Below are 12658 nucleotides of genomic sequence, written 5' to 3' on the forward strand. Positions count from 1 at the left end.
ATAATTTTGCATCTAAGATTAAACTGAGGACCCTAGAATTATTTTCAAATATCAATTTCTGTCCTGATGACAAGACAAGATCTTTCTGTGGCAGAAGACTAGGTACCAAACCATATCATAGCATTTTGGTCTTTTGTTTTATTCAACTTCAACAGATTATCTTGTGCCCATTGATCAGTTTTTGCTGTGACTTTTTAGATATTTCAAAGTATCATCAAATTTGTCTAATGTTATACAGAGCAAAAATATATCAGCATATGAAAATTCAAAAACCTCTAATTCTAATAATGCTACTCCTGTCTTAGGCAAGATGATATTAAATAGGGAGGAACAAAGTGGGGAATGCTGTGGAACTCCACATGTAGCAAGCCAATCGGAATTTCTCCTAACTTTATAAATCCTCTTCCTTAAAGATCCTTGAAACCAGATTAATACTTTGTAGACTAAGCAAGTTGTGTATTGGCAATAAAGTAACTGCCCATGATCCACCGCATCGAAAGCAGCAGATATATCGAATTGAAAGAGGATCATTTATTTACCTTTACCTAATGATTTCTTAATATCTGTAACCTTATCTGAAAGCTAGATTTCTGTACTGCGAGTTGTTCTAAATCTATGTTGAGTAATGTAGAATATTCTTCCTGGGAAAGTCCCGGAGATGAAAACAGTGGTGGAATTCAAAAATGTGTAGGATAAACACAGAAGATCTTTATATAGAAAGAAGATGGAATCAAAACAAAACCTAAATGACCTCATAACTGTTGATGTGTTACAATAGACGGGAGTGGTGCTTCAGGGGCAACTCCATTAGTTGGGAAATAAGGCCAGTGCCAGATAGACTTGTACAATCTGTGTCCTGAAAATGGGAAAGATGGATTAGGATGGGCCAAAGTGGGCTTCAAAATCAAATCTAGTAGTTAGAAAGTAAGCCAGTCTTAGGCAGACCTCTAAGCCGACTGCTTTGTTTGTGATGCCAGTGTTTAATCATGGAACGTAACCTGCATTGGGTGGCAGGTAGAGCTCTGGCTGATTTGTTGGGCAGAAGGGATGAATCATTCAGCTCTTTTTCTGTTGTCATGTACTATGTAACTTTGTTCTCTTTTGAACCTTTTATTGTGACTGTTTAACTGTCCTGGATTGAGTCAACTTTTGAAAATGATTAAAGGTGCTGAGTTCATGAACTTAACACAAATTCCTCACCTAGATGCAAAAAAAAATAAAAAAATTGAGTAGAGCTGTATAAATGGTCTTAGTGCAATATAAATGGTCTTATTGCAATTTGACATCTTAACAGTGTTCAATACAGTGGGCCACAATATTTTACTGATCAAACTATCTGAATTTGGACTTTCTAATACCATCTTTAATTGGTTTAATTCTTTTTTGAAAACCAGACAATATCAGATACTTAAGGCAAATTTTCACTTTCCTGGAGTCCTTCATTTTCCATCTGGAGTCACCTTTTTCCCTTCTTTGGTACAAGATTTTGTACAAGGTTTACAAAGGATATGCAAAGGCCTTTACTCTATCCTCCTCCTCCTCCTCCTCCTCCTTGATCCATTTGTGGTGTATGACACCGAAATCACTGCCTACTCAACAACACACTGTCCTTGCTTGGTTTTCAGGGCTCTATCTCGTACTATTCCTGTCTTGAGAACTAATGAGCTGTGACATCACCACTTGTGTATCCTGTGCAGCCAGTTACCAGTCAATCTTTAGCAGGTGGTAGGACAAGCTATCCTGTGCAGCCTAGGCTTGGTTTGGCAAAATTTGATGGTTAATTTTCTGTGAAGAATATTTTTTAATGTTTTAATTACCCTGCTCTAGGGTTAGTGGCAGTAGCTGAGGGCAGTTTTCTATTCAGGTGGAGTCGGGGTGTTATACCCAGGTCCCTCCTCTCCCCTTACCCAGATAAAATATTATTTTGTGGTTTTGGGACTGTGTTTGTGCTTTGGTTGTTTTCCCTCAGATATGGACTCTCAGGGATTTTTACCTACTCAGGAGAGTGCATGACCTTGAATTCCCATACCGAAGAGGCTGAAGCAAACAACTTGGTTAAAAAAAAATGTCTTCCTTGATTCAGCTGTCTGTGGTTTCTTGAGCAGCTGGTGCAGAAAGCACAAGATTGTCTGTGATGGAGAGATTTAATTTTCTTTTCATTTCAGCCACCTCAAGTATGCAGGCCTGCCCAAGATTGCCTATCAAAGTATGATGGTCCAAATGGATAAGAATATGTGCTGCGATGTATGAGGGGAGTGCCATTTGGCCTTGGTGGAATCCAGATGTTGTTGCTCCTGCGAGTTAATTCTTGTCAGTTCTTTTTTAGGATTGCAGGAAGATTAAAAATTTCATGGAGCAGCTGGTCACGGAACCAACGCGAGGGGATGCCACTCTGGACCTAATCCTCAACGGGCTTGAGGGACCCGCAAAGGAAGTGGTGGTACTAGCACCACTAGGAAACAGCGACCACAACATGATCCAGTACAAATTGAACATAGGAACATCAAAGGTGAAAAGAACCACAACGACAGCACTCAACTTCAGAAAAGGAAACTACGAGGACATGAGGAAAATGGTGGGAAAAAAGCTCAGCAACAGCTCAGGGAAGATGAAGACCGTAGAGGAAGCCTGGACACTGCTTAAAGGCACAATGCTCAAGGCACAAGACCTGTACGTCCCAAGGTTTAGGAAAGGGTGCAAAACAAAATCGAGCTAGAAACCCAGCGTGGATAACAAATGCAGTTAAAAAGGCGATAAGTGACAAGAAATCATCCTTCAGAAAATGGAAAAAGGAACCAACAAAGGAAAACCAGAAAGAGCACAAAAGACACCAGAAAGAATGCCATCGAGAGAGAATATGAGGAAAGACTGGCAGGAGAAGCAAGAAACTTCAAACCCTTCTTCAGGTATGTGAAAGGGAAACAACCAGCCAGAGAGGAAGTGGGACCACTGGACGACGGAGACAGGAAAGGAGTGATAAAGGAGGAAAAAGAGATAGCTGACAGATTAAACAAATTCTTCTCGTCAGTCTTCACCAGGGAGGACACAACCAATATCCCAGAACCCGAGGAAATTATAACCGGAGACCATGATGAAAGGCTGGTACAACTAGAGGTAAGCAAAGAGGATGTCCTCAGACAGATAGACAGACTGAAGAGCGACAAATCACCGGGCCCGGACGGCATCCACCCAAGGGTACTAAAAGAACTGAGAAACGAAATAGCAGAAACACTTTGCCAAATATGTAACCTCTCCTTAAAAACTGGGGAGATCCCAGAGGACTGGAAAATAGCAAATGTCACACCCATCTTTAAGAAGGGATCAAGGGGTGACCCGGGAAACTACAGGCCTGTGAGCTTGACCTCGGTTCTGGGAAAGATGATGGAAGCACTGGTTAAGGACACAATCTGCGAACACATAGAAAACAATGGATAACTGAAGGCGAGCCTGCATGGCTTCTGCAAGGGAAGGTTGTGCCTCACGAACTTGCTGTACTTCTTTGAGGGAATAAACAGCCAGATAGATAAGGGGGAATCCATAGACATCATCTACCTTGACTTCCAAAAAGCCTTCGACAAGGTACCTCACAAACGGCTACTTAAAAAGCTGTGGAACCACGGGGTGCAAGGGGGTAACTACCGATGGATCAAACACTGGTTGGCAGGCAGGAAACAGAGGGTTGGAGTAAAGGGCCAATACTCAGACTGGCAATGGGTCACGAGCGGAGTTCCACAGGGGTCGGTGCTGGGACCTCTCCTGTTCAATATATTTATTGACGACCTGGAGATGGGGACGAAATGTGAGGTTATCAAATTTGCTGATGACACCAAACTCTGCAGCAGGGTTAGAAGCACGGAAGACTGTGAAGACCTGCAAAGGGACCTAACGAGACTGGAAGAATGGGCAAAAAAGTGGCAAATGAGTTTTAACGTAGAGAAATGCAAGGTCATGCATGTAGGGAAAAAGAACCCGATGTTCAGCTACAAAATGGGGGGAATATTGCTAGAGGTGAGCAACCTTGAAAGAGACCTGGGGGTGATGGTGGACACAACATTGAAACAGCCTCAAAGAAAGCAAACAGAATGCTGGGCATCATCAAAAAGGGTATCACAACCAGGACGAAGGAAGTCATCATGCCGCTGTATTGCGCAATGGTGCGCCCGTACCTGGAGTATTTTTCCAGTACTGGTCGCCGTACCTCAAGAAGGACATGGCGGTACTCGAGGGAGTCCAGAAAAGAGCGACTAAACTGATAAGAGGTATGGAACATTTTGCATATGCTGACAGGTTAAAAATGCTGGGGCTGTTCTCCCTGGAGAAGAGGAGACTTAGAGGGGACATGATAGAAACCTTCAAAATCCTAAAGGGTATAGAGAAAGTGAATAAAGACAGATTCTTCAAACTGTGGGGACCCACAACCACTAGGGGTCACTCGGAGAAATTGAAAGGGGACAGGTTTAGAACTAATGCTAGGAAATTCTTTTTTACCCAAAGGGTGGTGGACACATGGAACACGCTTCCAGAGGAGGTGATAGGCCAGAGCACTTTACAGGGGTTCAAGGAAGGTTTGGATAGGTTCCTAGAGGATAGGGGGATTGAGGGGTACAGATAGAACTAGAGGTAGGTTATAAAAGTGGACAAAAACCACTTCACAGGTCATGGACCTGGTGGGCCACCGCGGGAGCGGACCGCTGGACGAGATGGACCTCTGGTCTGACTCAGTGGAGGCAACTTCTAATGTTCTTATGTTCTTAATTGCTTTTTATGGTAGCGATTAATCATAGAAACATAGAAATATGATAGCAGAGAAAGACCAAATGGCTCATCCACAGCATCCACTATGCACCATGCTGCTTGTTTTCCTAGATATAAAGCCATCCTAAAACTCTCTCTCTGACTAATTGCTCCTGAACTTGGCTAACTCATGGGCTCCTTCCTCATGTGTACTTCCAAGTGATACCTTTAATATGATACCAGCAGCAGAATTAGCTCACAAAGCTTCTGGTTTCAGATGAACAGTGTTCATGGCAGTGTCTCCCATGCATGGGGAGGAGGCAACAAAGGGTCTGGCCTGCAGAGATTGTGACTATATCGCCACAGTGCACAGGGGTGAAATATCAAGCAAAAAAAAAAAAAAAAAACCTCCAAAGAAGTTCTCCTCTGAAAAACTCTGTCCAGCCAAAGTGGGCAGGGCCTGGCCAGGATGACCAATCAAATGTGTACACATGAACAGAGTAACATGCAGTTTTTTGCATGTATGCAAAACAAGGAATGTTTCTCTTTCTCTGTTTCTAATTGATAAGGGAGGGTGAAAGTCTCTGGCTATGGCAGAGGGATTCAGAGACAATACATTGTAAGCATGGGCATGTCAGATAACGAGACCCAAGGTAAGGCTTTAGATAACTAGGAGTGGCCTCGGAATGCCCAGTTCACAGCTATATAGGCCCAATTTCCTGTAACAAAACTGTTTTGTACCATTCTAAATCAGGGTACCCTATATGTTTTTTCTTTTATTATGTCTAAGTTAGATTGTTGAGCTTTATGAAGGTAGGGAGCGTGCATTGTCTTCACAGTACTACCAGCACTCGGCAGTGCTATATTAATAATAATCAATTACATTTCTTCTACTTTATCTTGTATGGTTGACTCCATTTTCACTACTTTATTGTGATCAGAAGGCTAGTAGAACATTATAGTTAACAAATATATTTTCTCATTTCTGCAGGACATGAGTTATCATCACATAGAACTTCTGAATCTTGACCCAGGCAATGTGAGCACCAGCTGTTTAGCCAGTTTGCAGCAACCTATGGGCATTCTGCTACTTGAACAGAGTTTGGTGTCTCTTGTTGATACTGCGGAACCACCATGCAAAAAAGTGCGAGGAAAGACTGAGCTCTCTCCAGATGTTGTCAGATGGATTGAACTTGCTAAGTAAGTAGAAATGTTGAAAAATGGCTTATGTAGTTTGGCTGAGAAAATTAGTTATGTAAAAAGATAGTCATGCAAGTGTTAAAACCATACATCAAATATATTCCAGTACAGTCTTTTGAAATTTTTTAGTGATAAAAGTGGTGTTTTTATTTGAATGTAACACACCTTGAACTGAGAATAGTATGAAACACGCTCAGTATCACAATACATATGATCTGTAGCATTGAATATGCATGGAGATCACTGATTGCTGGCATCTCTTACTGATATATCTACCTAGTGTGTTTAGTAGCAGTTGGTGAAATTCAGAAACATCTTTATGCTGACCAGATATGATGTCCCAGGAACTGTGGTGATTGCTTTGTGCTAAAATAAGAGATATTACAGAAAGGAAAGGGATTGGGACTTTATATCGCCTTTTTTGTAGTTTTACAACCACACTCAAAGCGGTTTACATAAAGGTACTTCAAGCATTTTCCTTATCTGTCCTGGTGGGCTCACAATCTAGCTAATGTACCCGGGGCAGTGAGGATTAAGTGACTTGCCCAGGGTCACAAGAGTTTGCACAGACTCATCAAGCCTACTGATGCTGTTCATTCACATTGGCACAAATGATGCTCAATGTATCAAAATTAATGTAAGGCTTTGAGAGAGAGGATAAAGCAAATCAATGCACAAGTGGTGTTCTCATTGTTCCTCCTCATTGAGGGCAAAGGCCCTGGAAGGGGGGCTCACAAACTAGAGTTGAACACATAGCTGTGCAGTTGGTGTCAGTGAGAATGTTTTCAGCTTCCTGGACTATGGGATGATTTCCCAGTGGCTGCTGAGCACAGATGATATCTACCTGTCAAAGGAGTTCCAAAATGTCCTTTTTAGAAACTGATTTACCTACTGAAGAGAGTTTTAAACTAGGGTCATTTGAGGAAGGATGAACAAAACCCCCAGCTAAGTTAAACATTGAAAATCTCTTAGTAAAAATGGGAAAAAGGCAACTTCTGGAAAGTTATGTTTACTGTTCCCTGTAAAATGGAATTAAAGTTCTCAATTAAGAGGCTGTGATGGAAGAGGCTGGTTTGGCTTTAGTAGGTCATAAAGACATGGTTCACAGAGAACCATAAGTGCTATGTAGTTACACTGGTTTATAAATCCTGTTAGCTAGCACAGGGTAGGAAGAAAGGGAGTTGACCATTATTTTTAAGATTTAAAAGGTAAGGAGAAGATACTGTGGGTTAATCTGGAAAGAGGGACTGTAACTTTTTTTTATATTTATGATATACAGACTTCTCTCACAGGCAGAAGAAGTTGGTAGAAATTGCACTTCAGGCTGAACACCGGCTACCGATCAACAAACACTGCACGTTCAAGGCCCTAGTAATAGCTCACAAACGATTCCAGCTCACCACGCCAGCCTGCATTACCTCCAATTACAGCAGTACACCCCCTCCACTCCGAGTCACAGAGGTGGCTATGCATCCTCCCAGGGAATCTCTCCAGATGCAAACTGCCCATAAGTGCTCCTATAGCCATTTTGTCCCAGGGCTATGGAACCAACTGCCTGCACAGATCAGATCGCTGATCTCATTGATGAGCTTAGAAGAGCAGTGAAAACCTTCCTTTTTCAACTGAACTACCTCCATCAAACAGTTTCCCTATACTCTCTTCTTCCGACGAACGCTGTATACAATCAGTCATGTCCTTAATTAACAAGAAACATCTCCTGTGATTGCTATGAGCATCTCTTTGCAACCTGTCATGTCCTAAGCTACCATGATTGTCCTATTTAATGTACCGTGAATGTCTAATATAACTGACTATATGTGTCTACTGTAATCTGCTGTGGATGTGCTTATTTAACCCATTCTGATCTCACAGGAGGATAGGATAGAGATATAAATAAATAAGTCTATTAAGATAAAGTGGTGCTAAAGGAGAGAGAGATTTGTAAACCAATGTCAATAGCTTAAAAGAGATATGGCTGGAGATCAGGAGCCAATGTTCTATCTTGAGCAGTGGTGTTATGTGACCATAGCAGTATGTTGAATATAGAAATTTCACAGTTGATTGAACGAGTTTAGGGTTGTTGATGTAAGGAATTTGAAAATCAGATCAATCACATTTAGAAGCATTTAGTGATAATAGGTTTTTCTTAAGCCATAGAGTTACCTGAGAAAGACGATCATTAAGTCTCTTGATGAAAGTTGTGGGATCAGTTAATCGGTAAAATATCTGATTATTGTCTGTATAACAGAAGGCAGTGCTTCCGTGATCCTGTATAACTGTTAGTAGAGGAGGTAAGAAAATTAAGTTAAAGCAAAGGTGACAGAATAGATCACTGTGGTATTGCCCAAGATGGTTTGTTTTGGTGCAATGAATGTGGTGTTAAATTTGCTAAGTTCTTGAGCCTAGGCAGCTGGCAAATCATGATAGAACTTGTCCTGAGACACTGGTATCCTGTAGTCTGTTAAGCATTAACGAGTAATCAATGAGATTGAATGCTGAAGAAAGGTCAAGTGAAACCACTATGATGTGAGCAATATTGTAGAAGGGCTGTCAGATAAGGTTTGGCATATGTGAATGATGCCAAAATCTATGATAGTTTAGATCCTTGACAGTGAAGAAAATATGAAGATGGATCTAGCAAAACTAGCGAATTGATCTAGAATTTGGTTGTTAAAGTTTTGAGTGTAAAAATGCAGCTTCTGATATTAGGGCTTCGAAAACTCAGATAAGTGGTATGAGTACCATTATGTTGGTTTAGAACCCTTGCTTTAGTGAATGTTTTGACTATATAAATAATGTATAATTGTGTTTATTTTTTCAGGTTATATAGATCTCTTGGAGATTACGATGTGCTTCGTGGTATTTTCAGTGAAAAAATTGGGACAAAGCCACTTACCCAGGATGCACTGTTAGCAGAAGCAAAGTCTGATTATGCTTCAGCAGCTAAGTTGTATGATGAGGTGCGAAAAAAAACCCTGCCTTCTCCCCCTCTGTCCTTCCCTATCCCAGATAAATGTCTGATGCACCTAAGATGTCAAGGGTCACCAGTAAGGACTGGAGCTTGCTGATCGTTAATGGCTTTTTCAAATTTAGATAGTCAGATGGTTGTCACGTTAGTCCACTCAAATTCATGGAAATAAATGTAGTATAAAATGATAGATTTTAATTGGACAACCTACATTTCTTGGCTTAACTTTTGATTGTTGGTACTCTTCAGGGCTTAACAGAATAAACTGGTCCTCCCTATTAGCCTGAACACTTGCATCTCCTAATCCCATTTCTATCTCTGATTTTCGACTAATGCTTTTATTTCTACACTCCACCATTTCTTCTGCAGCAATATTTTTTTTTCCTAACATTGCTATTCATGTCTGGTACCAGTGTGCTGCTTCCGCACTAGTGTGTCAGATAATGAGGCCCAAGGTAAAGTGTTGGTTACCTAGGATAGGCCTCTGAAAGCCCAACACACAGCTATGTGGACCCAATTTTCTCTAACAAAAACAGTTTTGAACCATTCTACATCAGGATATGTTTTTACCTTTATGTTTCTACCTTTATGTTTTAAAGGTAGAAAGATGGGGGGCTATCACTGGTGAAGCACAATGTCAGAAACATTGTAGGGAAGGATAAGAGCATGCCACCCTCTTGATATGGCAAAACAAGAGGAGTACCACCAGAGAGGGCAAGTAGTAGTGGGGAATATAAGGGAGATGAGGGAATAATAGATTTGGGTTGATGACATAGGTGGGGAGATACAATCCTCAGGCCTATATCAGAGTAAGAAAGAGCAAGAGGTTTGCTCCATTAGAATAGGGAATATATTGGCTGTATAATGTGGATAGGGGGAATTAGAGCAAGTTCTGTAGGCGCTGAGCATCCCCAATATTGAGCAAGCTCCTCCTTTATGTCCAGGAAATAGTGGCTTGTATAGAGTTTGGCATCCTGGATCATTTTGAAAGCACTGATGCCTATAGTAGGGGGAATAGGAAAACTACTCTTACCTTCACAGCCATAAAATGTGCAGTACTTTGAAATATGCTTTTACTGCTTGTTTACACTGTTCATGGTTATCAACCAAGCTACCTTTTCTAGGCCTTGAATAAATCAGATTGGTCAGATGATGAACCTACAGAAGCAGAGAAAGATTTCTGGGAAGTTGCTTCTCTTGAATGTTACAACCATCTAACAGAGTGGAAGCCATTAGAGTATTGTTCAACTATCAACATCGACGATGGCAAACCTGTAGACCTCAATAAAATATGGAATGATCCATTTTATCAGGTTTGTAAATCATTTCTATGAGTGTTTAAATTATTGTATTTAGGTAACTGTTGATGCAATTAATAAAAATAAACATTGGAGATGTTTTCATCATACTAGAATTTTTCAAGCAAGACAGTATTAAATAGGCAAGCTATTCTTGTGTTCTGTACTTTCTATTCACCGCCTTAAATGAGTTTCTTCAAAAAGACAGTAAGTAAATCCTAATTTAATAATAAATAAAGAAAAGGAGAGGGGTTCCTTTCTGTTGTTTGCATATTATATACAGGTACTGTATTTATTTTGTACCTGGGACAATGGAGGGTTAAGCGACTTGCTCAGAGTTACAAATATGTGTTCATACAATTTATTACTGTTTGACAATAGGATAAAGAGTTATAATAATAATAACTTTATTTTTATATACCGCAGTACCACAAACAGTTCAGAGCGGTTTACAGTGTAAGAGACTGATGAACAGCGAAGATACAATGCGAACTGTACAAATTCAGAAAAGGTGTTTATACATCAAAGAGCAGTGTAGGTTTACCATGCAGGAGATTATACATATACAGCAGTGATATATATATATATAGTGGAGGGGCAGTGCGAGAAGCATTATAATGAACAAAGCAGTGTACAAAAACCAATGCAGGGTGGTGAATGTCAAGAAGACAACCAGTATCAGTTATAGGATGGAAGTAATTGATTATTTGGTGATGGGGGAGGTTCAAGAAATTTGTCATAGAGGAAAGATTTGAAAGATTTCCTGAAGGATGAGTAAGATGGGGCAGGTGAGATGAGGGTGGTCAGGCAGTTTGTCCATCTGCCAGCTTATAATCATTAATGATCAAATAATGCCACCTAGTGTACATATGGAGAAAGTTATACTTCTTTTAAATAGAGTTGCATGGGGACAGAAATCAAACCCTTCCCTGCTAAGATTCTTTCCTGTGCAAACAGCATACAGTTTCTTATGGATGGGTTGTACACCCTAACTTGCGAGTTGGATTGTAGAAGGCATCAATCATTTTTCTCTGCTCCACCTCCTTATTTCCCTCAACAGTGTCCTCTCTCTTCAGTCTTAACTTCTACAAGCAAGTTGAGAAGGTGTCTCTTCCTTTGCTGTACACTACATTTGTTATTTTCAGGTATTAATCCAATATTTTTCGAGGCTTTCCTATGCTAAGAGGTTCCCAGTAGTCCTGGGTCAACTCTGTCTGGGAGAAGGATCAGACATTGGGGTCTGAAACCAGGAGGACCACACTTTAAAAAGAGCATTACATTACATTTCATTTCTAGACCCCCAAAACCTCTCGGATTGATGCGGTTCACAAGAAACTGGACAACCACAGTGACCTACAGAATAATCATAGACACTTTTTCATTTCCTAGAAACCTCAAAATAAAGTCAATTTTAATAGTTTTCTAAAATGAATGTATGAATGCGACTGGACAAACAGAGTACACAACTCCCTATCCCAACTGGCACACTGATAGGCAAACAGGCGCAGTCAGGTGCATGAGCGCAGACTGATTAGATCCCACAACTGGCCAGGAGGCTTGGTGGAGGTTGGCTGCTTCTCCCCCCCCTAAAGAGTCATGTAGGAACGTGAGGGTTTGAAGGTTTCAGGTTTTGGAACATGAATAAAAGATGGCTCGAAGAGACATGCCGCTGGGGCCACCCTTGCTTGTCTGAGGCAGAAATCCCTTCTCCATTTCCAGCTGCAGTGAGAGGCTGAGGCAGGCATGGCACATGGCAGTTATCTAAAACCAAAACACCTCGATTTTGGTTTAAATTGATTGTAATGGACTCCTCAGGTGGTTTTACCCCTATATAATACCGTTTGTGCTGGATGAGCACCTGAGGAGCCTCTGTATACCTTGTGCTGTGGGGTGGGAGCCATGGGCTTAGCCCCCTCTGGTCCCTCTGTGGGTCATGAGTCACAGAAAGCGCAAGAGCTGAGTCTCAAAACACTGTTAGAGCCCCCAAACTGCACTACATGCCGCCGGCAAAGCGCTGCAGTGTGGAAGTTCCTGACCCTGAGAGGGAAATTTTAGACTGGCAGAGGTCCCTGGAGGATCCAGGTGAGGTCTTTGACCCCCAATTTTGTGACCCTACAAGAAATATAAACGAACACCTATAGGGTATCAGCAGGGAGGTGCACAGATAGGGTTACCTCCTCAGGGCGAAGCCCCTTCACAGTCTGTGGAGGTGCAGGAACCAGAGGTTTAGTCAAAAAAGGACTGTGATGATTTGGGGTCAAAACAAGAAACAAGTGGGGAATGGAACTGTATACATCAGCCTTAGGAGCAATAAACTTTATTAATTGTAATCACAAATAAACACTCAATAGTTGTGTAGATACATGTATATAATGTCTTTTTTCGTTTTGACCTGACATGGTCCGTGTTTTGGCCTCTGGTGGGGGAGGGGGAGACCTGCCTCAGGGGTAAAGGAGTC

At 41.3% G+C, this 12658-nt stretch overlaps 1 protein-coding gene across 3 annotated transcripts in view; it reads left to right on the forward strand.

The window, feature by feature from the left end:
- Positions 1 to 12658, forward strand: part of PRKDC (protein kinase, DNA-activated, catalytic subunit) — a 524414-nt gene that overhangs the window by 404319 nt on the left and 107437 nt on the right. For all 3 annotated transcript variants that reach the window (XM_033933710.1, XM_033933711.1, XM_033933712.1), the window contains 3 exons: positions 5726 to 5934; positions 8756 to 8894; positions 10027 to 10215. In XM_033933710.1, the coding sequence (XP_033789601.1) occupies positions 5726 to 5934; positions 8756 to 8894; positions 10027 to 10215 (537 nt within the window). The remainder of the gene's footprint in view (positions 1 to 5725; positions 5935 to 8755; positions 8895 to 10026; positions 10216 to 12658) is intronic.

Source organism: Geotrypetes seraphini, chromosome 2 (genome assembly GCF_902459505.1).
Source record: "Geotrypetes seraphini chromosome 2, aGeoSer1.1, whole genome shotgun sequence".
Classification (NCBI taxonomy): Eukaryota; Metazoa; Chordata; class Amphibia; order Gymnophiona; family Dermophiidae; genus Geotrypetes; species Geotrypetes seraphini.